This window comes from Mytilus galloprovincialis, chromosome 14, assembly GCF_965363235.1.
Source record: "Mytilus galloprovincialis chromosome 14, xbMytGall1.hap1.1, whole genome shotgun sequence".
Lineage (NCBI taxonomy): Eukaryota > Metazoa > Mollusca > Bivalvia > Mytilida > Mytilidae > Mytilus > Mytilus galloprovincialis.
In genome coordinates, this window is record NC_134851.1 from 17,257,626 (window position 1) to 17,284,025 (window position 26,400).

General features: G+C 32.1%; 1 protein-coding gene across 23 annotated transcripts in view; it reads left to right on the forward strand.

Moving 5' to 3' along the window:
- The window catches only part of LOC143058804 (dipeptidyl peptidase 4-like), a 219,021-nt gene that overhangs the window by 169,721 nt on the left and 22,900 nt on the right, over positions 1–26,400 (forward strand). For 9 of the 23 annotated variants that reach the window (XM_076232253.1, XM_076232256.1, XM_076232254.1 and 6 more), the window contains exons 2-7: positions 15,681–15,795; positions 16,532–16,540; positions 22,287–22,382; positions 22,894–22,991; positions 23,343–23,420; positions 23,877–23,929. In XM_076232253.1, coding sequence (XP_076088368.1) covers positions 15,681–15,795; positions 16,532–16,540; positions 22,287–22,382; positions 22,894–22,991; positions 23,343–23,420; positions 23,877–23,929 — 449 coding nt within the window. Of the gene's footprint in view, positions 1–3,357; positions 3,677–10,319; positions 10,350–11,682; positions 11,836–15,680; positions 15,796–16,531; positions 16,541–22,286; positions 22,383–22,893; positions 22,992–23,342; positions 23,421–23,876; positions 23,930–26,400 lie in introns of those variants that run through there. The other 14 variants (XM_076232257.1, XM_076232258.1, XM_076232255.1 and 11 more) reach the window with 6 other exon arrangements.

Here is a 26,400-nt window from a genome sequence, read left to right on the forward strand (position 1 = left end):
TTTACTTTATAATGTAGAGTAGAAGCCATAATATTGACATTGTAATGGCTCAGGGATCAGTTTCAGTTAGAGGTTCAAAATGATTGCTTGAAATTTCAAAAAGCCTGATTTATCTCGGTTTGAAAACTTTATTTGTTACACTAGACGAAATTATCTCCGCCTTCATTAGTTTATAAATGTGCAATGAATTGTGTACATTAACTATAGGATTTTTGGTACCTTTTTGATCCTTGTACTCGGTCATTTAAGATCGACCTTTAAAAAAGTAAAATCAGGATTACAATCTGCAAAATTTTTGTGGTGTCTGGTTTTTGTTTTCTATGATATAATATAACTATCGTTTCAAAAGGTGTGATTGTAGCGACTGGTTTCTTTTTTTTTTTTTTTTTGGGGGGGGGGGGGGGTAGATTATTCGCTTCAGTCTGTAATGAGCGATGGAAGGTGGAATATAATGACTGGATTGTTCGGTTTTAGTTATTTCTTCTGTAATGAGCGGTAGTGAGAATAATATAGCGTCTGAATTGCATGTTCAGTTTGGTTATTCGCTTCTGTAGTGAGCGGTAGATGGCGGAATATAACGACTAGTTTGTATAGTTAGGTTTTTGGCTTCTGTAATGAGCAATCATGAGAGGACGTGATATAAAGACTAAATCATTCAGGTTTGGGTTGGATTATTGGCTTTTGTAATGAGCGATAGTGAGTGGAATATAGCGACTGAATTGTATGTTCGGTTAGTTTATTGGCTTCTGTGATGAGCAGTACAGGACGAAATATGACTACATTGTTCGGGGAAGGTATTGCTTTCTATAATGAGCGATAGGGAACGACTGGATTGGTGAGGTTACTAGCATTTTATTGGCTTCTGTAATGAGCGAACGGCAGTTGGTATTGTCCACATAGTGGACTCCCTCGGACGCATGAATCTGTCCTAAGCAGTTTATTGTGAGTGGAAATAAAACTAACTATTGTTTTTAAATTTCTTACGTCGACTGATTCGTCAGTTAACAAATGTCTTTTAGAAAATAATACGTGTACTACTTAATATATACACGATCATAAAATGTTTAAAACTGGATGTGTTGTACTTTACATTAGTGGGTTTTTATCAATTATTCCTAATTGAAAATTGGGTGTTACCCCCATTATTATCTGAGCATAATTACATATCATACCAGTGTTGACAGAATTAACGAAAGAATCGAAGCAAAAGTAAATGGTTTGCCAAAACTTGTAATTTCAATTTTCAGTGATAAATGTCAAAGCTTCGATGCAGTAAATTCAAACAGAACAAAGCAATAATTATATATATGTGTGTGTGCATGTAAGAGCATTTGGAAAATAATTAGTCAATATTCACTTCTGGAAACAAGATACAATTGTAAGAACTCGGCTGGTCTCTTTTTTCGTAACTTAAAATAAAGATTAAATGTTTTCCAACATCGTGTACTTGTTCTAAACAGCGCACATTCACGTACAAGAATAACAGACATTTGAAAGCGAGATAATTCATGTGACTTATTTAACACAACAGGTCTCTTTTTTGTTTCCATACGCTCTTATAAATAGATTATATTTTTCAACATCGTGCATTTGTGTATGATACAACACACCTTTCCCCTCCGTCTAGTGTTAGTGCACCCCGATTTATCGAATTTTCTTCAGATTGTTACAATATTATTTATAGGGTATTTTTATACTGAGTGTATATTTCTGTATTAATATTGATCGATGCTACTGAATGAAAATGCCGCTACAACTACAGGCCAATCGATATCCTGTCAAATTCGTCTAAATCTGTCTTTTAACCATATCAAATTAGGACATTGTTGCTTAGCAACGTCTTATATCTCAATTATGTAACAATATATGTGTCCATCTGACGACAAATTTAAATTTATTAAGGTAAAATGGTTCTGCAGGCATTTTTTTTTTAACGCAACCTTTTTTTTATGAATAGTGAAGCAAGGTATATATGTTTATATAGATGTTAATGAATATCCACAATTCTTGCAATTAAGGTCTTAGTTAAATGCTGGTGGCTGATGTTATATTTATATAGGACCATATATGACGAAATGCATGCATGTTAATTTTGATAAGGTCCAGTACCTTGATTTATATCTACTGACAAATAGAAGTTAATTGATTATAAAAAAAAATAACAATCAGAAAAATCAAGCCCTTTCATGTATTTTTTTAAAACAAAATGTCCATGGTCTGATGGTCTGACGTGTAAAATGGAAGATATCCTACATTTATTTGTAGAAGCATTTTCATATTCAGTCATATACCAGCAGTAAATATAAACCTTTTGATTGATTCCAACGTATTTTCTTCAAACGTAGCACGTGTAGAGGGCACTATTACCATGATTACTTTTCGTACAACGCATACTTAATTTGGATAAAGAGTTAAAAGTATTTATCATTTTTTTTAATGCAACTAGCTACAATAATCGATCATAGCCAGTGAAGATGTTTACTGAAGTTATCAAAGAGGGTACAAAATTTGTATTTGTAAAACATTTTTGAAAAAAAAACAAAGATTGGAAAAACGTCTCATTAGCTTGAGAAAGAAAATGTGAGGGAATGAAGCGTTTTTTTGTTGTTTTTTTGGAAATGTGATTTATAGGGGAGAAGGGCAGTATTTTGGAGGAAGAGTTTAAAAAACTGAGGCTCTGGGATAAAAAAGTTGGATCTGGGCATAATAAAAGGGAAATTGGAAAAAGAATACAAAAAGGCGGAATTTGGGAAATGACCACCCCGGGGAATTCCCCCTCAAATCTGTACATTCAACTTGAAAATAAATATCAGTTGCAAACAAATGAGTAAATATAAATTTTGCATAAATATGGAAACGAATGTTCTTTTATCTATATAGTATACATTGGATTTCTAAAGATTTATACCAAAATCGCTCGCATTTCTCAGAACAGTTAGTTTGGTTACTCAAGATTATCCTTCTGACATATAAGTTCCATGAACAAATCCCATTTTTCTTCAATTTAATCCAGAACGTAAATATTACAATTTACGTAAATCATGGCAAAAATAGATATTGTTTAGCTTTATCCAACGAAAATACATTTTAATTCTTTTTAATGCTAAACTATTAGCCTAAGCTTTGTAGCTACTCATTAGCGATGATAGATTTTTTTTTATGTCTTTTCTGGTTTAAATTGCGTATTCTTAGCCGCTTCTCTCAACAGAGGAATTTGGAGCACATCACATATATTACACACACGTATCTGTAGAAGTAATTTTGCAGCGACAAACTAGATAAACTCGGCTCGGGACTGTGCTACACATACTATCACTAGTTCTACTGATAGTCTATCTACGCTGTAATAATCAATTTGCTATAACTATTCCACCGACGCACGTGTGCATGATATCGTAATTCGCTGGAATTAGTTAACCTCATCAATTAATTAGCAATTTTGTAAGATTATTCAGTGTACAGAAAATAATAATAAGTGAAAAAAATAACACAAAACCTATGCCGGATTACACAATGATTTATTCCGGATTAATGCGATGATTTTTCATCGAGATTGATTTTATAGCCAATAATTTAAGCTGGATAGTAGTTGAGGACAATGTATAGACAGTAAGATAGTTTGGGGATTTATGAAATGGAAAAGAAATCAAAAGTCGAATCACCTGATGGCGAACAGGTAAGGAGTGGGTTTGTAGAAGGAAGAGGGGTTTATTGAAGGGGAGGGGGAGTTTTGAGGAAAGGAGGGGAAGATGGGGGGAGGGGTTCATGTCTTTATTTATTTCATTTAAGGATTTTAAAGTTTTTAATGAAGTATTCATATCAAATAACTAAATTTAACTTCACCAACTTGACTAGTATACATATACAATTTGATAGCTGATAATCATTCGTTCACGTACCTTAATTATGTACTTCTTCAACGTTTTCTACATAACGTTTTTGTAGTATATAGTGGACTCTTTACTTAACGTCCAGTGACAAATATTACATGGATATTCAGTACCTATAACTGTTATATTCTATAGCTTTATTATGTTAAATTGTTAGTACTTTTGTCAAAGACTAAAATTGTGTGTCAAAAACAATGCTGAAGATATTTATCAACACATGTCAAAAGTGATAAAGATTAAGTAGAAAACGATGGAAGGATTAATAAACTTAAGAAACTTTAAGAACCCTTTAAGACCCTTTAAGAACCCTTATGTAACAGTTCTCTACGTTTTAGTCTAATATTTTTCTCTTGGGAGCTTCAAAACTTGTCTGTAATTATTAACAACAACTGATTCTTTTCAGTTCGTGCATATTTACATCTGTGTTTGTTTACATGGCATGTATAATATACAAATAATAAAATATTTTCGTCATAGTTGCTTAGTAATATACAGTCAAACCTGCTATAAAGGTCATCTCTGTACATCGAAACTTGTCTTGGCAAATCAATTCTTTGTCTCCCACTGTAGTGATCAACCTATTTGCGTTTTGAACCTCAATATCTTGTCACCTCTCTTGTAATGTCATTTTTCTCTTGTCCCAATGATGACCATTATCTATACAGGTTTGATTGTATCCTTATGTCTTCAAGTGTGTTTTTCGAATAAACGTCAACAAGTAACATACTGCCAAGGTCAAAATATAAAGTTCGAGAGTACTAGTAGTCAAATACATGGAATGTTTGTGAGTTTTAAAAATAAAGGAACTTAAAAATAGATAAGGAAGACAGACAAAATTGACAAAATTTGATTTATGTAGTTACGCACATAATATCATGTTAAATCTATGATATATAAAATAACAAAAACTTGAAAGGTCTAAATAGAAAAAAAAACTCATTATTTTTCCTGGATATATTTCAACAGATTGAGTGGGGAATCTTACGAAGTTAAGGACAGACCACTCCGGCTTTCCGTATTTTAAGGCCGGACATTTGAGTACGTTTGTTACAACAGGAGATTAAAAGTTGAAAAATCTTATTTCATTCTCCAAGCAAGCCACTTAAAAAGTGTAAGTAACTTGAAAAAGTAAAATATAAATATTGATTTAATAAATATGACGGAATTTCAGTTCCTGAAACTGATCATTACAAAATCTAGAATGGTTTAGAACGGTTCAATTTTATGAGAAAAAATCTTCTGAATCTGAAAAATAGGACTGAATGTTCTGTAATTAAGCTATGTGCAGGATTTCTAAGCAACTTGAAAAATGTGAAAAATATAAATATTGATTTAACAAATATGACGGAATTTGTTCCTGGAACTTTCAAAAATCTCTCATGATTTAAAACGGTTTAATTTTATAAAAGATTTTTCTTCTGAAGCTGAAAAGTAATTATGAAGATTCTGTATTTTAGCTATGATTAGTTAATGAAGCGAGATGGCTCATATTTTGCACGAAATGTTTATACAATATATCATGTGGTTTATTATAAGAAACCAGGGCAGATTTGTATGGACAGATGATTGATTGTAAGTCATTAACAATCTGTTTGTAAGACTATTGGTTTTGATAACGATTAATTCTGGATTTATTTGTGTAAAACAGAACTAGCATGGGAATTTGTATATATGTATTTGATTCGTTTCATCACGATTTGTAGAAATGTAATCACATAATTGTGAATTTTTAACGCAATCAATGCCGTGGTCATTTTTTTGGGGGGAAGGGGGGAGGGGGTTCTAGATTAAAACTAAACTGTATCTCTTATAAGGCGTCAGTAGAAATGAAAGAGACGTATATTTTATTTATCCACGACAATATAAGAGGGTCTGTATGGGATTTACAAAATAGAGAACAGTATAATAGGCAAAAAGTACAGAATAAAGGACTTAAACAATACAGAATTGAAAAAATAGGCCCCAAAAATGAAGAAATGAGAATAACTGAGCGTTCATATTCAAAAGTAGAGAATAATGGGCAAACCTAATACTAATAGTTAAAAGTAGTCTAAACGACAGAAGCATACAAAAATGAAGCACCACCCATCCAGAGCCTTTAGCAATGAACAGCAGTAAGAAAGTTGAACATATACACTTGTCTTAGCGCAGAAATTAATGCCACGGCATTTCGATGAATATTTCAACAAGAGATTATTACTGTAGTTGTCTTCAGGTAAGATGCGTTGATTGTAGACTTTTGTCAGCCAGCCTTCGTATAATTGATTCACAACTTTTGTCAGCTCGGGCCGCTTAAATTATAGGATGGCAATTAGTTTTTATTGTTAAAAGTTGGTATGTTGACCTATAGAGTGTTAACTTGTACCTCAAACTGCCTTTTATCAACTTTTTCATAATAAAAATTTTGCTGAAAAAAAAAGATGACGGGTTGCATTACAATGAATTTCGCCTCCATCAGATAATATTGCTGTGCCAAAACAATTTAATTCGTTGGCACAGAAACTTCGCAATAACGACGATAGTCTAAAGAGACTTTACTCTATTATACATAATAATTGAATTGTAGCTATCTTCGAGATGCAATGCGTTGACACTCATAATTGATTAAAACGTCACACTTACTACAAACTAATTAAATTTCCGAATTTGATTGACATCAACGATAATTAATCTAGACATCCATATTTCTTCTTTTGGAAAAATTAAAAAGATAAAAAATTATGAATGAGTGACGTTATTTCTCATAAAAAGAACATATCGGAACATAACTATCAGGTTCAATTATTACATGTCGTTCTGAAGAGGCATGATATATTTGCCACTGGACTTTAATCAACCAATTTGTACATGCATTTGTGAAAATTACAATAAATAAACTGGGAGGACTGACTTTCATTTTTTTTAACATTGATAACATTTACATATTTTTCTAATACAAAATAGTTGATGATCGAGCTGAATAGTTGATCATACATTTGTACATATATACGCTTTAACCAAAAGTACTGTAAAGTTGTACAATGATAAATCTTTCTAACAGAAATGTTCTACATTTTATGATATAATGGTACTCATCACCAATGTCGATTGAGTCAAAGTGACAGATGGTGTTTCTTTGAGTGTTTCTGATTTGGACGATGCTGCGTTGTATCGAAACGAATCTTTTTTATAATGATAATGCATCTAAGGAGATTCTGCAGATTTAGACTATCATGGATGCTTGTCATGATTTTGAAATAACAGTGTATAACTGTCCTCAATACCGAATTTATTTTCTTTAAAATAAAAGAACAAAACATCAAAATCTTAAACCATTCATTATATTTGTCTCTGACGTACAGATAATGTCAAATGCGGTATTTAATTCTCGTTGAAACTTCTATACATAGTCATTAATCCCTTCTGAAAATATCAGAGCAATAAACCCAACAAACAGAGTTAAATTTGTTTTTCTGTACGACAATATCACGTCATTTTGTCATATTCTTACAACCAATTCATGCTATAACAAACTATTCAAAGAACTTTATATTTACATCATTATGGATGGATTTTGTTCATTGTTGAAGGCCGTACGGTGACATATAGCTATTAACTTCATGCCACTTGGTCTCTGGTGGAGAGTTGTCTCATGAACAATAATATCACACCGTCTTATTTTAATAATCATTGTTATGAATTCTCTATTCAATGAAGGGGTGGGTGTGGGTTCAATCTCTGCAAGTTTTTGCATTGTAAAATTGATGAGGCGGAACTAAAATGGAAATAATTTTAGATCTTTGTATTACTCGTGCAGAGAAAATAAAATCTGAGTTTCAGTTTAAACTTACTAAAAGTGGAAAACAAAAGTGGGAATGTGAGATAAAAAAAGGTACAAAATGAGATCAGGGGAAAAGATGGAAGGGAAGTGGGAACTATTACAAAAATAAGCGGTACATATGTACCCCCTCCTACATGTTCCTATGTGTTGTTCACCTCTGGAAACAATTTTGAAATATTAAACACATTTTATAAATGGAAACTGGAATTTTGTAAGCATGGTATTTACATTATAGCCTTATGAAGCGATGGTCATGACCAACAGCAACTAAATACTTCATCAACTTTATGTTAATTAGGATATGGAAATCGATGGACTAATCCTCTGATCCTAATTGATTTTGTGCTCAACTTTAACTGTAACAATTCAGGTGTTAGTGATTAATCCATTCATCGTGCTTTCGTTTAACATCTAGTTTTACTGTAGTTTGTCAATATTATATCACAAAGTTACATAACAATATCTGTAAACAAGAAAAACAAACGCAAAAAAAAAACTGCACAGTCAGCAGAACATTTCACATACAAAAAAGCTGAATCCCTCGAATTTATTACTAAGAGATGCGGGATATAGGTCTATGACAAGAAATACATGATATAACAAAGTGTGATGCAAGTGGCCATAAACAAACAAATAAAAAACACCAATCAATGGATTATTGTCATACTGATGAACAACTTCTATGCCGATTTGATTATATAAGTTACAAGGCATTGGGCTATATACGATCATATACAAATGTAAATGTATCACCAGATCTACTGATCAAATATTTATTATAAGTGGTTGATTTATCCTGATGAATCTTTTGTCCTTAAAGTTTAATGTTTGTCTGAAACTATCCAAGATATTTATTTAAACATCTAAAGGTTTTGTTCCTACAGTTACTGAAATCTTAGCATTTTTTTTATATCTCTAAATAGTTCAATAATTCACCATCGTTAAACTTTTCTAAAATCTATCTTGTAAACCAGGAACATATATATTGTATTAGATATACTGTTCCCAGTGTAAACCCTCTCAGTTAAATTCAGTTTACTCAATATATTGTTTATGCTTCATTTATAAAAACAAAGTTAACATTTTCTATAACAAGACATTCGTTTTTTAAGTTATTTTTTTCAAATATCACTAATAATCGCTCTTTGAATATATAAGAGAAAAAGTCGAGTAACTTTTTCATGAAACATCATGTGAAACATCAATCTAAATTCAGCCAAAACCCTTTAAATACTCTCACAAACCCCTCTCCCAAGATAAAGGAGCACAAAGTACCGCAATCGCGTCCATTGATGATGGTTATAATTATATTCTGAAGTTGAACAAACTGACAAAAGCTATTGAAAAAATACATGATATAAAAAATGAGAAAGGCTCAGAATACCCCCCTTTGAAGCTAAAAGTTCGTCCTTGATTTTGATAACTATCATTACAGTATCGTGATTAATATGCACGTATTCCGTACATTTACATAACAGATAAAAAGTAATAAACACTTGATGTGAATGTACTATTCATTATATGATTATATAATCAGTTATACATATTTCTGCATCTATTATAATTGATGTAACAAGGTTAACTGTCTGATGGAATTGATAAGGTCAAACTTTATTAAGCTGACACACTGTGTACGTAATATACATGACTTTAATGAACAAACAACTAAAGCAACGTTTCGGTGACACTCTTAGAGTGTACTATACTATAATGAACCAGCAACTTCAGCATGCAACACTTAATTCGGTACATCTCTTGAGTGAACTTAACAACAAAGATATACAGGACTCACTCAATGGCTCTTTCATTTATAAAGGCAGCAAAAACGTACATCACACTTAACACAGAGGTCATTTTTTATGCACCAGCACATAGTTCATTTTTTTATGCAGCAGCACAGAGTTCATATCTTGATACAGCAAAGACGTTGCACTAAATAAACATAGTGGTCTTGTATTTAGAATGGAAAGACCAACAACACTTGCACAACAAAACGTTCATATATTTAGACAACAAAAACATTTCGCACTAGCTCAACATAGTGTTCATAGCTTAAGATAACAAAAGAACAGCACTTAACAAAGCTTTCATATCTCAGAACAGCATAGACTTAGAGTATCCAATAATGCTATCCGATTCCAAGATGAGAAAGCCTCTCAATAGAGATTTATTCGAACTTTTAAAAATTGAATAATACAACATTACAAGACTCTCTTTTGTGATATGATTCTACAAAAGTAAAATAGAACTAAACCCCAGACAACTTCAATTTCAAACACAAAGAAAACGACTTCCCCTCAATGCAATACTTACATGACGGTTAGTTTATATTTGAAATATGACGATAACGCGATGGTTGTATATTTGAAATATGAAGCTGGCTTCAAAACTACTGTCGTTGGGTGTCAGGTTCAAATACAGACACATCATGTTTTCAGTGTAGGTTGTGGTTTGTTCTGACTTAAATGTGATAAATAATATTTCTGGGGAATTTAATATATGGAGAAAAAATTATATTAGACATATCTTTTTATGTTTTGTGGTTTCTCTTTCTTATTTTATTTCTTCTAATTAACAAAATGATCAAATATTGTTCAAAACGGAATTCTGTCATTTTTGAAGGAATGGATGAAAAGAAGGTAGGATATTTCTTTTTAAATTTTAGTTCGCATTTACAGTGAAATCTGTTTTAAGAATCCAGTAATGGTCTTATAAAACAGTGTTTTGCCTAACACATATGCTCTCTTTAATCAGGTTTCACTGTATATACGTGCATTTTAAATCAGGTAAAAGCTAAAATTATCATGTTGAAGTTAATATGTCTAATAATAATTGAAACATGTTTGACAATGAATGCTTGCACCAAATCAAAAATACGGCAGTTGTTTTCAGTTCATTTGATGTGTTGAAGTTAATATGTCTAATAATAATTGAAACATGTTTGACAATGAATGCATGCACCAAATCAAAAATACGGCAGTTGTTTTCAGTTCATTTGATGTGTTTTGTTTTTGATTTTGCCGTTTTTCAAAGGACTTTTCGTTTTTATTTTCCTTGGAGTTTTTTGGTTATTCTACTCTATCCCCAAAAAAAGAAATGCAGCATTATTGGATGTTTCTCTTACAACCGAATTATGTCTGAAAAGTGTATATTGAATAGACTGTAAACCCAAAAATAATAATTGGTTGTCATTTAAACAATGTCACTCCCTCGAATGACGTGAGGAATTCATATGTGTTCTGAACAAAGGTAGTCTTGTAGGTTTATGTGTTTGTCGTGAACGGAAATACATGTATAGTACTTCAAAATGATCAAAAATGTGAAATTTAGACAATTGCAATTAAATTGCTGGTGTTTTAAACTGTTAAGTAAATAACCGATAAAAAGTACCAACTTTTTAAATCTGTACACGCAAAACGAGAAAAAACTGTATTCGATTGTTTTTTCTTCTGTTTCTAAATTTCTTTTCTGTACTCCTCTATATTTGACTTTGATCTCTATAGCTTTTGCTGACTGAGACAGCATTTTTTTTTTAAAAATATAATCATGCTGCAACCTATGTTATTTCGTGCATCATATAACAGTTCTGGATTTTATAAAACATATAAATAATTTATTCTTGTTCTGCATCGCATGTCAAAAGAATATTTTTGCCAATCAAACATTATACAACATATATATTTGTATGAAAATTGATGATGGTATTCGATTTCACATTTAAAAACGACCTGCATTGTGAAGCGGTCGCCATTGAAATTGTATACATTTTTGATACAAGAAACTAATTAAAATTTGTCAATATATCTACCTTTTTGTTTACCGAACTAATGAATATACAAATACTATGGCACATATTGTCGAGTTGGTTTAATTTAAGTTTCGCTGGATGATTTTTTCTGAGTTATGAATTATTTATTCCGACTTGAATGAGCATTTGGTTTGGAGGCTAGGTTTTAAAAGTACGTTTAGAGACTAGGAACATGTAGAATGTTTGCAGTCACAGCTAATACGAACAATGAGGAATCGGACGGGGAAAGTTATAATGTACCGAAAAGAGGGAAAAGATTCTATGACAATAGAAAGAGGGTTTTGTCTGATACATTATTGGCAAAATTGGAAAATGAGGTTTGTGCACATGTTTATAGTTAAAAACTTTTGATTATATAGTTCAACAAAATGTGTTCATTCAAAGAGTACCTAATCCGTGATTTGTGGAACATGTATATTTTTAGAAATACAAAAAGTGCTAAAAATCACAAAAAATGAACACAATATTTTTCATTTTACAATCCTTTTCATTGAATATCAATATGGAATATGGAATATGACAGTTGTTATTCATTCGTTTGATGTTTTTGAGCTTTTTGTCATTTGATCAGGAAATTTCCGTTTTGAATTTTCCACGGAGTTCAGTATGTCTGTGATTTTACTTTTCCAAAAGGAGGTAGTTTATCGTTTGGATAATAAAATTGAAAATATTGGTAATGAGGATTTACTGTGCCTTTTTATCGCGGTTTCAATTATGTATTGTTAAGAATCATATTTTCTTTTTTTGCTTCATTAACATCTAACGAAACGCCATTTGACAGATATTCTGTTTTACAAGTACAGTTTTAGGAGTTACTATATATACATGTACATAAGCGATCAGTCGGCCGTCATCGATTAGTCAAGATCGAGTCAAACTCACGTCACCAAACTCACAGACTTATACATTTGTACATGAATTAGTTGCATCTCTTAGATGCCATGATCTATATAGAATGCAGATTTGTCAGAGGTTTTCAACTGATATTCTTAATTTTGTAAGTTTTCTTTTCTATTGTGAAACTTCCTTTTCCATGTTGCTCTGTTCTGTTTAATCGTTTTAGAAGATAAGCAAAAGCGTCTTCCATTCATCAACTGATTAGTTAGTTCTAAAGCGTTTTGCATTCTGTTTTTGAAAACAGGAATGTATTGCTTCATAATTGTTCTAAATTTTGCATTTACCAATTGTGTTAAATGGACGGAAGATAAATCTTGCTATCGAAAATAAAATAAGCCCCTACTCATTTATTTGAAAGTTATGCATGAGGAAATATTACACCAATTGATTGTGTCATAACTAATGGTCGTATCCAAATACCTGCTAAAACTGAATTAGCTTTTAAAAAGTAATAAGAGATACTCGTATATTAAAACTGCTTTATTTTGAGTTGGACACTAAACCTCTGAAAACCAGAAGCTCATGAGTTAATGGGTTGCTTTCGGATTGAATTTGATTAAGGATAAATAATTTAAATAAAGTACCAAGAACACAGCAAGCAGGTAATGCAATGATGTGTCTGAAAGCGTAGGTAGAACAACCAATCGACCGACGTTAGGTTGTTATACTGCGTCTAAAACTATCGTGAACAATAATCTCATTTAAGATACAATGATTTAATAGTGTCCGTCAGACGCGCGTTTCGTCTACAAAGACTCACCAGTGACCCTCGAATAATAATAAACAAAATCTAAATAAAGACAACGTAATTATTGTATAGTTTGTCCTGTCGTTAACCGGATTTAAAATTCAACACTATGTATGTCCATTATTCTCCGTTGTAGAGTGTAAAGGACTATGGTCGATTTCACTGTTCATTAACCAAAATGAAAATATCGTCACATTACTGTTTAAGATATCACAGCGTTTTGGTGAAAGATTTTGAAAATATTTCCCATAATGTATTAAATTCTGTAATGGCGTTCATTCACATTCAATACTATAATTCTTGCTTGATAGATTATCATTCAAACGATTTACAGATACAAATAATTCTAAATTTTTCTTTGACAACAGACGGGCTAATGATGATCTGTAATCGATAATGAAATAAAAGTCAATGAGGTCAATGTTGTTTGGTTCGTGAAGCTTATTTCTTAGTTTTTTTAGTATAGTATTTCATATACTATATAATGTCTTTTCATCGTTAATGTTTACCTATACCTGTTTTGATGGGAGTATTTATTATACTGATAACTGATATTTAAGGTTTCCATGAATATGCATGAAATACTTACTGCAGGACGTTCAACAAACATTAATCAATATAACAGAACATTATCAATGAACTTTGTATCTTGTAAATCACCAGTACACAGGACTTTATGAGCTATGTTCTCCTTTTAATGATAGGTTTAACATCAATATCTTAATGTAAACCTGTACGTTCTTAGTCCTTGCAATGCATGTATGAAATACTTGCCCCTGGACGTTTAGCAAACATTAATAAATCTTACATTATTACCAATTGACTTTGCATCTTATAAATCGCCAGTATATCACATTATTTGAGAGGATATACTCTTCAACTGAATAATGTATTTAACATTGATTTCTTATTAATGTTAACCTGAACAAAAATCAAAATCAAAGAGACAAATCTATCCCAACGATATAAGCGTGATACGATTGCATCTTCATCATCATATTTTATGACGTCGACAAGAGATTTATGTTATTAATCTATATTTTGCTTATCTGTATTGTTAATTCTGCCAATAAAATTGCTACGTCTGCCTACACCTAAAATGTCTATATACAATTTCGTGTTTGTCCTCAACGAATGTGGTAAAAATCGAAACTATTTGTCGACCATCAGCTATAGATACATTTGTATTACGTTTTCATCGATCAATGTGGAAAAATAAATCATTAGTATGGTTATAGGTTTCGCTTTAAATTCTGTTTATACATTTTCCATTTCAACAATAATGTTATGAATTATCGATAACCACACTCATAGATGTCTATAGGATTTTCTGTGAATGTCTAGCTAATTTGTCATACTTTTATATACTAATGTATTGTATTAGCCCCGGAACGATGTTAAAATTGAAATGACGAACCCGGTGCGGATCGGGGGCATTGAAAAGTGAGGGGGGCCTGACAAGCTAACATTTGGAATGAATAGATACTTGAAAAAAGTCTATTCATTTATTATATATGAAGCTCCATAAAGAGGGGACTTGGAATCTTACTCGCCTTAATCTGCATCTTCGAATTTGCTTTTAATGTGTGACATTCCGTTCTTTTCTTAATGCTTCATACTACATGAAGACGTTTCATCGACAAACAGCACATTTTCCTTTATTTATGTTTTGGCAGAGCTTGAAATGTGCACATAAAGTGCAAACGTATAAACTTTTTGTCTGCACCTGTTTGTGAAACCTGTTGTTAACAGCTTTTCTTAATTCGGTTATTGATTGACACAATAAGATTTGATAAAACCTTTCAAGAGAATTAGGCTATCTCGCCTTTATCTACACGATTAATACTGTTAATGTAGCTTTCTCTCTGCTCTTAGATGTGAAAAGTTTGTTGTCAAAATTTAGATAAGAATTCCTCTAAAAATAAAACCTAATTCGACATCAAAATTTGATAATATATCAGATGCATTTAAGACAAATAGAATTTTTGTGGCATTATTGAGGCTTAAATAGGTTTAGACAAACGCTAAAAATTTCCCTTTCCTCTTTATTCTGCATCATTCTAATTTCTGCAGATCCGATGCCTTGGAGGCAGTTTTTAACACATATCTTATTGACTATACGCGTTGATTTCAAATACGGCAATGCTACAGTATATGTATCATACTTTTGAGTTGTTGTTCAAAGATTTCTTGGTTCACTGTACATAAACGCTGTATGAATCATTCTTTTGAGCTTTTGCGCAAAAATTTCATTGTTCACTGAATATGAACACTGTATGTAGCATATTTGTGAGTTTATATGAACAAATACTTCATAGTTCACTAAACATGAGTGCTATATGTAGCATACTTTTGAGTTTTTGTGCAAAGTTTTATGGTTCATTGAACATTGAAATGTGGTAGTGCGAGTGGGACCTGGTGTCCTGTGGACAAATGTACTTCTTATTTTCTGTATTATTTCCTACGTATGTAGAAAACATTATCTAGATTTATAAATATAAATTATTTCTTTTCCAGGAACTTGTTGGACACACTCAAGACCAAAGGAACTGGAGAGGCATTGCTATAGCCTTGTTGGTTATTCTGATTGTATGCGCTCTGATAGTGACGGCCATCATTCTAGTAACGCCAGGTACGTTAGCACAAACTTATAATCTTAACACGTTAAGGCGACATGTAAACTTGTTTCTCCGGTTTGTTCGATAACGTTGTGCCGATGAATTGGGTGTGCCTTTGAACGGTATATATTGTCGGTGGGACAAAATAAAATAATATGTGTGCTCCCTATTACATCTTTGAAAAAAATAGGATAGATCTTTTTTATTTTACCATATTTTTACATTGAGTCTATGGGGGAGAAACAGTGCATAATGAAAAATGACTATAAAACCTTAAAGGTAGACTATTTCTAAGCTTAAAACATAGCCTGGTTAGATAGAGAAATAGGAAACACACATATTTTTTGTATTTGGTCTGGATATGATGGCAGTGTAACATGTACACCAATGAAAATGAGACTTGTCGGAGTGCGGACTTTAGAGAAAAAGTTTTAAACCATTCTCTGCAGTACAACTTGAGTGAAAAGCCTAAAATCAAGAATTCAATTACAACAAATATTAATAAATGATTCATGATAAATTTTCTCTAATCATTATTTCTTTTTAATATTCATAATTTTTTTAAGAAATACATTTTTATTCTGTAAACCTTCTTTTCCTGTTTTGTTAATTCGTTTTGTTTTATCATTTTGATTTTGTCATTGATCATTTGTTTTAAAGAGGAATTAAGGATCGTATTTTCAAATTACACCTTTAAGTATTATCATTTTACATTATGTCGTGTTTTCTCCTATTTATTTATATTTCCAGATACTGAAAGTAATCATTTATGAACAAATCCTTTGGTATTAGATGCTATCATATAGCGAGTACTTTACACAGCTTGTAGCTTGTTTATATGTCTAATATTAACAAATAAACACGACTTATAAATATACACAGGTCATGTTGATTCTGCCTTTTTTACCCGTCCACGATGGGAAGGGCATAGATAGGAACCTCTGACGTGTCTACTCTGTGTACTCGGCCTTTTTGTCATAAACCTTTTTTCAGTACTCTGAGTATAAAATTAGAACTGAAAACACCATCATGTTGAACTGTAGATTTCTGAGACTTAGTACAATAATCATACTTCAAATTTATCCGACCGCAAGGTATTGGCAAATTTAAGTCAATAAACCTTTCAGGTACAGTTAGTACTCGGACTCGTTATTCAAACAATCAAAATGCTGGCTTTGGTGTTTCGTGCACAAATAGTGTACTCCGAGAACTGAGTAAAGTCTTATGACTGAAAGGCCAGATACAATGAACAGGCACATGTGTTTTTAGAATTCAACATTATACAGTCGCACCAAAGATTACATGTATTCTGCCCATCGCAGGACAGTGACATACGAACAACAACATGACCTGTGGAGTAATTCTGTGGTTCTTTGGTTTGTTCTACTGAGGTATTTTGCCCAAAAATAATGTCGGGAGAGTAAAGAAATACACTTTCTGTAACTTTTAAAGAGAACCGGTTAATGAGTCAGCATTTATCATACCAAAAAAAAAGCACGAACTTCATATGACCTTTTTACTCCCCCAAGTTTTTCAAATTTTAGTTTTTGGCTCAACTCAGAAAAAATATGTTCCCCTCAATAGCCAAACAAAAGCTCTGATCATATAAATTCATTCCCCTCAATAGTCTACCAAAGAACCACAAGCAATGTGTACACAGATTTCAGTATTAGAACATAAGTGTATAACTAACCGTTAAGACAGTACATTATTTGAATAATTTAGATTAACTGAAGAAAATGTGTGTTTAAACATAAATTTATAAGTTATAAAATCGTAAGTCATCACTGAGCAATGCAATAGCCTTATATGTTGACTTTTGCTACAGCCTTTGCTGTCATGCGCTGGTGAATTCTTAGAGCCTTTAAATGCTTAACTAATGCGAACATATACCTGTTAACCTCATGGAAAAGTTTATGAGAGATATATTTTCGATAAAAGAAATCCTCTTTTTGTGTAAATTATCAAGTGCAAAGATATTTCATGCATAATTTATTAATTATTTTATGTTTTGTGGTTTTTAATGGGCAAATAAATGTTTTTAGCATAGAAATAATTAAAAATAATTTACTCTTTTTGCATCAAATAAATTAAGGTCTGACAGCAAGTTTTTCTAAAATTTAATGATGTGTTTTGTCTTTATATTTCCTAATGGATACAGGTAGCTTTTGCAATTTGAGCATAAGCTTCTTTTGATTGTGATAAGATGAAGTTGCTGTTTGCTATACATATATAGCTAAGCATAAAAGGCTCTTGTTATTGAAAAACAAACTTGCAATGATACCTTAAACATATATATGTTGGAAGACTTTGTTTGATGAAATTGTTTTTATTTCCATCATAGCAAATGATGGCTATTGTTGAAACAAATGCTATTTAATGAGTATCCTTCGTATTAGGAATGATTATGGACGAGAACGAGGTTCTTTGACGTCCTATCTGCATTTATTAAATACAAGTCGTTCCAATTTTTGCAAATAGGCCATCCCTTTCCAGATATAATCGTCTAGACACACTCATACCCAACCGTAGCTATAGGTGTGTGGCTTTCAAAAATCTTCAATAAAAAAGGGGTATTAGAACTGTCCCTTTTTAAAATGTTTAAGATATGATATCTTTTTGATTTACCGCTTTGCCATCTTCAATAATACATTTTTTTTCAATCAGAATCCCTTGAGGAAAAAACAAGGAAAAATGTTTTTCCTTTAGAGAAGTTTGTTTTCCCTTGAGGAAAACTATTTTTCCCCTAAGGAAATTGTTGAAAAAGGGGCATAACTTTTTCAACAGTGGTGCTAGAGCTAAAAAAAAATTGAGGACGAATATCAGGGAACCAATATATACCAAACAAGTCATCAACTTCATTTTAACTTAACTCCAAAAATTAAGGTGACAACTTTTGCACTCAGCGGAATTGCAAACTTGTCCCGGGGACTGTTAGTATCCCTCGTATTAGGAATATTTTAAAAAGGGAGAATTTCAATATGTCCTTCCCTTTGTTATTGAAAGCCAAACAAATACAATTTAGGTTTGGTGTGTTTAGAACATCCCAACTGTAAAATATTCAATTATGATTTAGATGATATATTTTTGATTTGCCGCCTTGAGATTTTGAATGATGCATGGGTTTTTTTTTCACACAGAATTCAATTTTGAAGACGACAGTTACACTGTTAACTACGCTAAATGAACCATTTGTGATATATTATAAGACAAGGAAGCATTGAGTTGTCAACGTACGTAATAGTTCCATGATCAAAGTAACATACATACAATTCGGGATCTACTGATTCCAATATGTTCTTCTCGAGTGAATTACGTATCTCGACAATTCACTGCTCTATGGCTTCATGAATCATTCAGACAGTATCGACTGAATACTATTTACCCTTCAGGCTTGCATTTCTTTAATTGGTGAATCAAATAAGATAATAAACTGGCTATGCTGAAACCGGCTTTATCAGGATTTTTCAAGTAACTAGGCCACTACGATTCTTTTAAACATGAAGTGAGTTCATGATTTCTTTTATAAAGGCTTCTTTCTACGTCTGTTGTCTGAATAAAATGAGTTGTTTGTCATGCCACATCTTCTTACATTTATTAAAGATCATTCGCCAATAGCCAGATGTCTGTACAATATGTCAAACTGAAAATAACCTAAGTATAAAAAAAAGATAGAAGGAAATTACACTCAAAGAACTGTCATCTATTTACGACAGAAATATAGTAGGTTATAACACAACTTCTTACGATGTAATAACTAGTTATTTGATTTTAAACCAATATTAATCATTCATTTTTAACTTTAAAAAAAGTATAATATAGTTAAATAATGCGCCCTAAGTAAATTTATAATTTGCGCTATAAAGATGATACTGTCTTTTATATATGCACATTACACAATGCACTGCGATGTGAATGTTGAATGATATCAACGATATGCTTGAGATTACAACATGCACTTTATGAAAAACGTCAAGGTTAAGGTAAATCAAGAGAGTTTTTTTTTTCTTACAAACGTCAATTTAGCATAGACGAATGACAATGATGCAATAATGAAGAGACGCAAGACATTTTTTTTGAGAGAATGAGGGTTAAGACATGAGCTGTACTTACTATAAATTACACCTGATACTATTTAACTGTGTGTAACACAAGAAAGTATACACATGGAGTCATGTGCTTACAATATTCCCTCATCCAGGGATTCTCTTAAAAACATTTACATACCATAGGCGGATTTAGGGGGGGTGGGGCCCTGGCCCCCCCTTTTTGGGAAAAAAATTGGTTGCTTATATAGGGAATCACTGAAGCGTGACTGGAGCGGGCCCCCTCTTAGGTCAGTCAGTGGACCCCCACTTATGAAAATTTCTGGATCCGCCACTGCATACCTACCTTTTTGTAGTCTGTTACCTTCCAATGTTGGCTCTCTATCAGCCTATAGGTGAATACAAACAAAAAATAAGTTAAAGAAAAGTAGCTTTATGATATAATTTAAGTTGAATGTTCAGACATGTTTAAACCGTCACGCAAGTCTCGAATTAGAGTACGTAAGAGCCTCTGGTACAGGATCTTGCAGGTCTATTTTCATAAAAAGGACAGGGATGTAAATAACATATACACCCCCCCCCCCCCCCCCCACGCAACAATGAGCAAGACCTATACCGTATTGGTACTTTGGACCCTGCAATATAAAAAAATGTGAATTCAAACGAGAAAGCCAACTATCTGTTAAAGATATGAAAAACGATTGAAAATTGACTGCCAGAACGATAAAAACCAAACTGTATCAAATTAAAGTAGTCTAATCATATTACATATTGATTATAATGAATTGTTTCTACGATAGAACCTAATCCATCTAATAGCAAGCGGTTTTTTTTTAATTATAGAAATGTACTTTACAATTTTGATTTAATGATGTATATTGTTCAACCATCACATGTGGCATATAAGCATAGGTTCCTCATATTCCTAATACCGGTATGTACTTTTAACCGTCCGTAATGCATACTTTGACAGACAATCGATTGATTTGTCATTAATTAATTTGATTAAAAATGCACTATGTAATATTAATTTCTGAAAAAGGTTGATACGATGTATATTAATTATTTAACAACAGAATTATAATATTGCATAGCTTGCCAAATATCAGTATAAACACTATATATTACATATTTCCATCGATAAGTTGATATTGCATAGCTTGCCAATTATCAGTAGTTCATATTTTCATCGTTTAGATGTTAGCAGCATAGATTAGTAGTTATAGGTGTATGCCAGATAGATAGAAGCCACCTGCTTTCTCGCACAAAAAATATAATTATAGATGCACGCTTAGTTAATACTACGGAACTTCTTATCTGTATGTTATATACATACATAATATCAACAAACTTCAAATTCCATCGAGATTCCATGACAGCGTGAAGGAACCTTTTTATTGGATCATAGTTTTATCGTTTGAATTGTTTACTATTGTCATTTTGGGACTTTTATAGCTTGCTTTTTCGTTTGGGTTTTGCTCATTGTTTAAGGCCGTACGGTTACCCATAGTAGTTTACGTCTGCGTCAGTTGGTCTCTGGAGTAAAGTTGTCCAAATGGCAATCATACCACATTATATTCTATTATATTTATTTATCTGTTAACAATATGCGGACAACTGCATGAATAATAGGCATCAGAAAGTATTATAAAATCACATCTGTACAAACTAACGTTAAATGCAAACTAAAGACTACTTTTAAGAACGAGACTCAATGAATCTTTTTAAAAATGAGGCTCGTGTTGTTTCGATCCACTCTTGAAACATTTACTCACAAGAGTGAAATTTGACTTCTTCCTTAACTCTGCAAACCTGATCGATTGGTAAATATAGAACCCTTACAAACACATGTCCCACACTGCGTGTGTAAACAAGGAACAAACCAAAATACAGAAAAACGTTCTTAACAAAGTTGGCGATAAAATACAAAGCAGTTTCTGTGTTTAAATATTTAAAGATGTCTAAAGGCATAAATGTTACATGTATATACCCTTTTTGTTGTCTACTTTGTTCATAATTGGTTAATTTGCACATATCTGCGCAGCTTAATTTGGTATATCATCCGCAATGCATTTTATAGATATGAATACTAGTAGACTGTATTGATTACACGTGTATCTGGTTAAACTAAAATACGAAATACAAAAAAAAAAAAAAAATGTGTACGCTTAAGTTGGATTTATAAAACTTCATTAATTTATATTGAATCTTAGAAATAATTCATGCCTTTAATGAATAAGTTTGTATGTTCATTTTCTTTGAAACCTCATTTTAATTGCTTAGATTTTATTTCTTTTAATTGCATCTGTAGTCAAGATTTAATTTCAGAATCATTTCATTTCTATTTTAATTTTATTTTAATTGCAACGAAATCAGTTATCATAAGAAAAATATTGAATAAAACATGATTTTTTTTATATGTATTTCATATTTGTTTAAATTCTCCACTTTTTATTTAGGTTCGAAGGAGGAGGACAACAGAGAAAAACTATCGTTAGAAAATTACCTTAACCAATCGTTTCATCCAAAAGAGTTGTATGTCACGTGGGTAGACGGTAAGACAATTTAGAAATAGAAATGTTTCAGAACCAAACAGAGGGTCAATTTTGTTTAAGTTACAGGGATACAGGAGTTTTTTTTTCAAAAAAGTTCAATTGGATCTGAAATTGTTCACCATTTGAGCACACGAGTTTACTAAGGTTTGTGGTTTTTTTTTTTTTTTTTTTTTTTTTGGTTCACACATATTAGATGTCTGTGTCTGCATGAGGTTAACAGACTTGAGAACATCAGATGAACAATATGGACTAAAAAGAAGAAAAAAAGAGTGAAATATGACGAATAAAGATTAAGGGTTAAAAATAAAGGGAACTGGCTTAAATAATTAAATAATCGTATATGAATAACAGCGTCCATACCCTCATATATTGGCGGCTTATGTTCGTATTTTGTATATCTTTCGATTGTTTCATTACAATTGCCTCTGATATTCTCTAAGCGATTCGATCTGTATACCTCATCAGAACGTTAAATTATGTATTAACAATGCAACTGTTCTCTATTCTGTAGGAGACGAGGCTTTTGTTTATAGAAACGATGATGGTGCAGTTGTAGAATACAACTGTACTTCTAATGAAACAGTAACCTTAATCTTAAGTACAGTATTCGTAAGTATTACAAAATTATATAAAACTGTCATTACACACTTCACATTTTATAAATATACCATTAAAATTTCAATGATGACTATTTATAATTGTTTTTTATACTCATTCTCTGATCTAATTTCAATGAAATGCAATGCAATGTTATGCCATATTATGTAATGTAATGTCATGCAATGTAAAGCAACGAAATATTACTGTAATTTAATGATATGCAATGTAATATAATGTACATACATGTACATAAAATGCAATTTAATGTAATGTACATATAATGCAATTTAATGTAATACATTGTTATGCAGTGCTATACAATTCAATACTCTAAACATCTTCATGTAATTATCTTTGCAGAAAACATTAGACACTGGTGTTTATAAATTGTCACCTGATCGAAAATACGCCATTTTGACAACCGGTGCACCAGAACATGTAAGTGTGAAATTCTGTGATTGAAATAAAAATCATGTGTATGTTTTTCTGCCTTGTTTTGTCGTTATGATACACACTTTTAAAATTTGACGACAGAAATTGAAATAGTAGATGTATAATGCCAGGTCAGAAAGTAGGCATGGAAACATTATTTGTATTTTAATCAAATTGCTTCAATGTTGTGTGTAAACTCCTTTTAAGTAAAGATTTTGCGCCGCTTTTCCAGTTTTGTTTAAAATACTTTGCACACTGGAATGACAATGTATCCATGCTGAAATGTAACATTTCTTAAATCGACGATGAAGGTTTCAAAGAATCAATACACATTTGTAACTGTAATGTAGTTTTATTTCATTCAATTGATATGCTTTCATTGCAAAAAAACACATCCGTGTGAAGTTGAAATTTTGTAAATGTGTATTAATATAATCGTTTATACTAATTTTTATTTCTTAGATATACAGACATTCCACACTTTCAAAGTACAGTCTTTACAACGTGTCCACAGGGTAAGTTAACATGATTAATGTATGATTTACGAACTATAATATTGATAAACTCTGACGTTGACTAAATAATTCGCCGTTTCAGAATCTAAGGCACTTTCAGAAGCGTTGTAATTGGTTAAAAACGTCATAAACAATTGAAATTCAACCATTGAAATGACGTTATTTTCATTTTGGGGTACGAAAATGAAAACTACCCATAGTCCTTTAGACTCCGAAACGGGCAAGAACAATGCATGCTTTCCTTCTAATAATGTTTGTTCTGATTACAAATATTAGTAAGGAAAAAAAGCATAAATTTTCAAAGCTTTTGTAGAATGAAAAATAACGGGCAACAAATTAAGGGAGCAAGAAACTGTATGAGAACGTGAGGATAGGGAGAATAGCCGACCGTAGTTATATAACTCCAGGATAATGAAAAGAAGAGCATCGGTCGTTCCTAGAAATGCGAGCGAAAGACCGATAGACTGGAACAAAAATGACTGAGACAAATAGTTAGCAAAAAACATAGCAGCCGGATTGATAAATCATCAATTACTTCAGAACATTCTTGAAGTATCGTCGTTTTTATTGACGAGAGAAAAGAAAATGAATATTGTAAGAAATTTGTAATCTAGCGTAAACTAATTGAAACTATGTGTAAGAAGAATGCGAAATCGATAGTAGCTATATATTGTGTTGTAATCCAGTCAATAGAACGATACTAGATCAAACTGTGTATTATTGATGCCTTCATTGTAACATAGTGATCATTAGATGATGATAGAGAATCCATGGTTTGACTGATCAATATAGGACAGAGTCTAGGGGTCTGGATGGCGAACGTTGCTCTTAATATATAATGGTTTTACAATACATATCACACATTGATTTAAGAGGGTCATAATTGTGTAAACAAAATAAAGAAAATTCAAAAATAGAGAAAAAATAAAGAATGCAGAATAATGAGGTGCTGCAATATACAGAAAAAAGGAAAAAAATGGTCCAACAAAAATGAAGACACCTTCCAATCTCCAAATTATTATTGATGCTTTCATTTTAATGTAGTGATCATTAAATGATTAAAGAGAATTCATGGATTGACTATGTGTCATCAATATACAACTAAATGACAGAGTCTAGGGTTCTGGATGACGAACGTTGGCCTTAGTTTATCATATTGTTTTCTGTAAATATAACAAATGATGAAAGAGGGCCTAGGTGGGGCTAACTGTTTCAACGAAAATAGATTGAAATAAAGAATATGCCACTGCTGGTGGACGTTTCGTCCCCGCGAGGGTATCACCATCCCAGCACTTCGGTGTTGACATTAATATCAATTATATGGTAACTTTTACAAATTTCCTGTTTACAAAACTTTGAATTTTTCGAAAAAATAGGATTTTCTTATCCAGGGAGTAGATTTCCTTAGCCGTATTTGGGACAACTTTTTGGAATTTTGGGTCCTGGATGCTTTTCAGCTTTGTACTTGTTTTGATTTTAACTGTTTTGATTTGAGTGTCACTGATCTGTTTCATGTAGACGAAACGCGCGTCTTGCGTATTAAATTATAATCCTGGTACCTTTGACCATTGTTATGTTATTATAAGGTTCTGAATATAAGGAAAAAGATACATGATCTTATTACGGTATAACACTACGGATCTCTTTTAAATTACTGAGGCTCCCGCAGGGTCAAAAACGACCTGCGACCTCTGGGCTTTTTAGAGGCGACTTCCGACCTGAGGGCCTTCTAAAAACGACCTGCGACCTGTAAAATTTGGAAAAACAACAACCTCCGACTGACCTCCGTCCTCTGTGTTGGGAAAAACGACCTGCGACCTGTACATTTCCCTTAAAAACGACCTCTCGACGAATTTAAAAGCGACCTTGCGACCTGAGGGGGGTTACCTGTGGGAGCCTCATAACTGTCCATCTATTTGATTTAGATGATGTGAACACAAACGTACGGGTGAATGGATATACCGTATTTATTGGAATGAACTAATTCTGAAAAATATTTTTCTAGGAATTTTCCATTTTGTTGAATATCTAAAATCGTGGTGATTCTATTCCCACGAAATTCACATATAAGTGACATCAATCAAAATCTAATGAAACTTAAACATGTAACAATGGTAAACATCTCCTGTAATACTTGCTTCGCTCGTCATGCAATTTGGAAGTATTTTCACTAGGAAACCAATTTTGATATGCAATGGTCATTTTAATCTGAACACCTCTTAAAAAGAAGTTTCAGTCTTTCAGTAAATTATCAGACTTATTCACTACGGTTAATTCATTACTGTTCATGCAATAGGCTTGCAGACAATCAGATTTGTTCATTCTTTGTTCAGACTGTTTAGTAGTTCTTGTCTATTATTTCATCAATATCATACAAAATTGTCTGAACGGCTAATGAACAGTACTGAATTGACTGCGAACGAAATCTCTTAACAATATTGACTTGACTGCTTCATGCGAAAGGTCTCGAA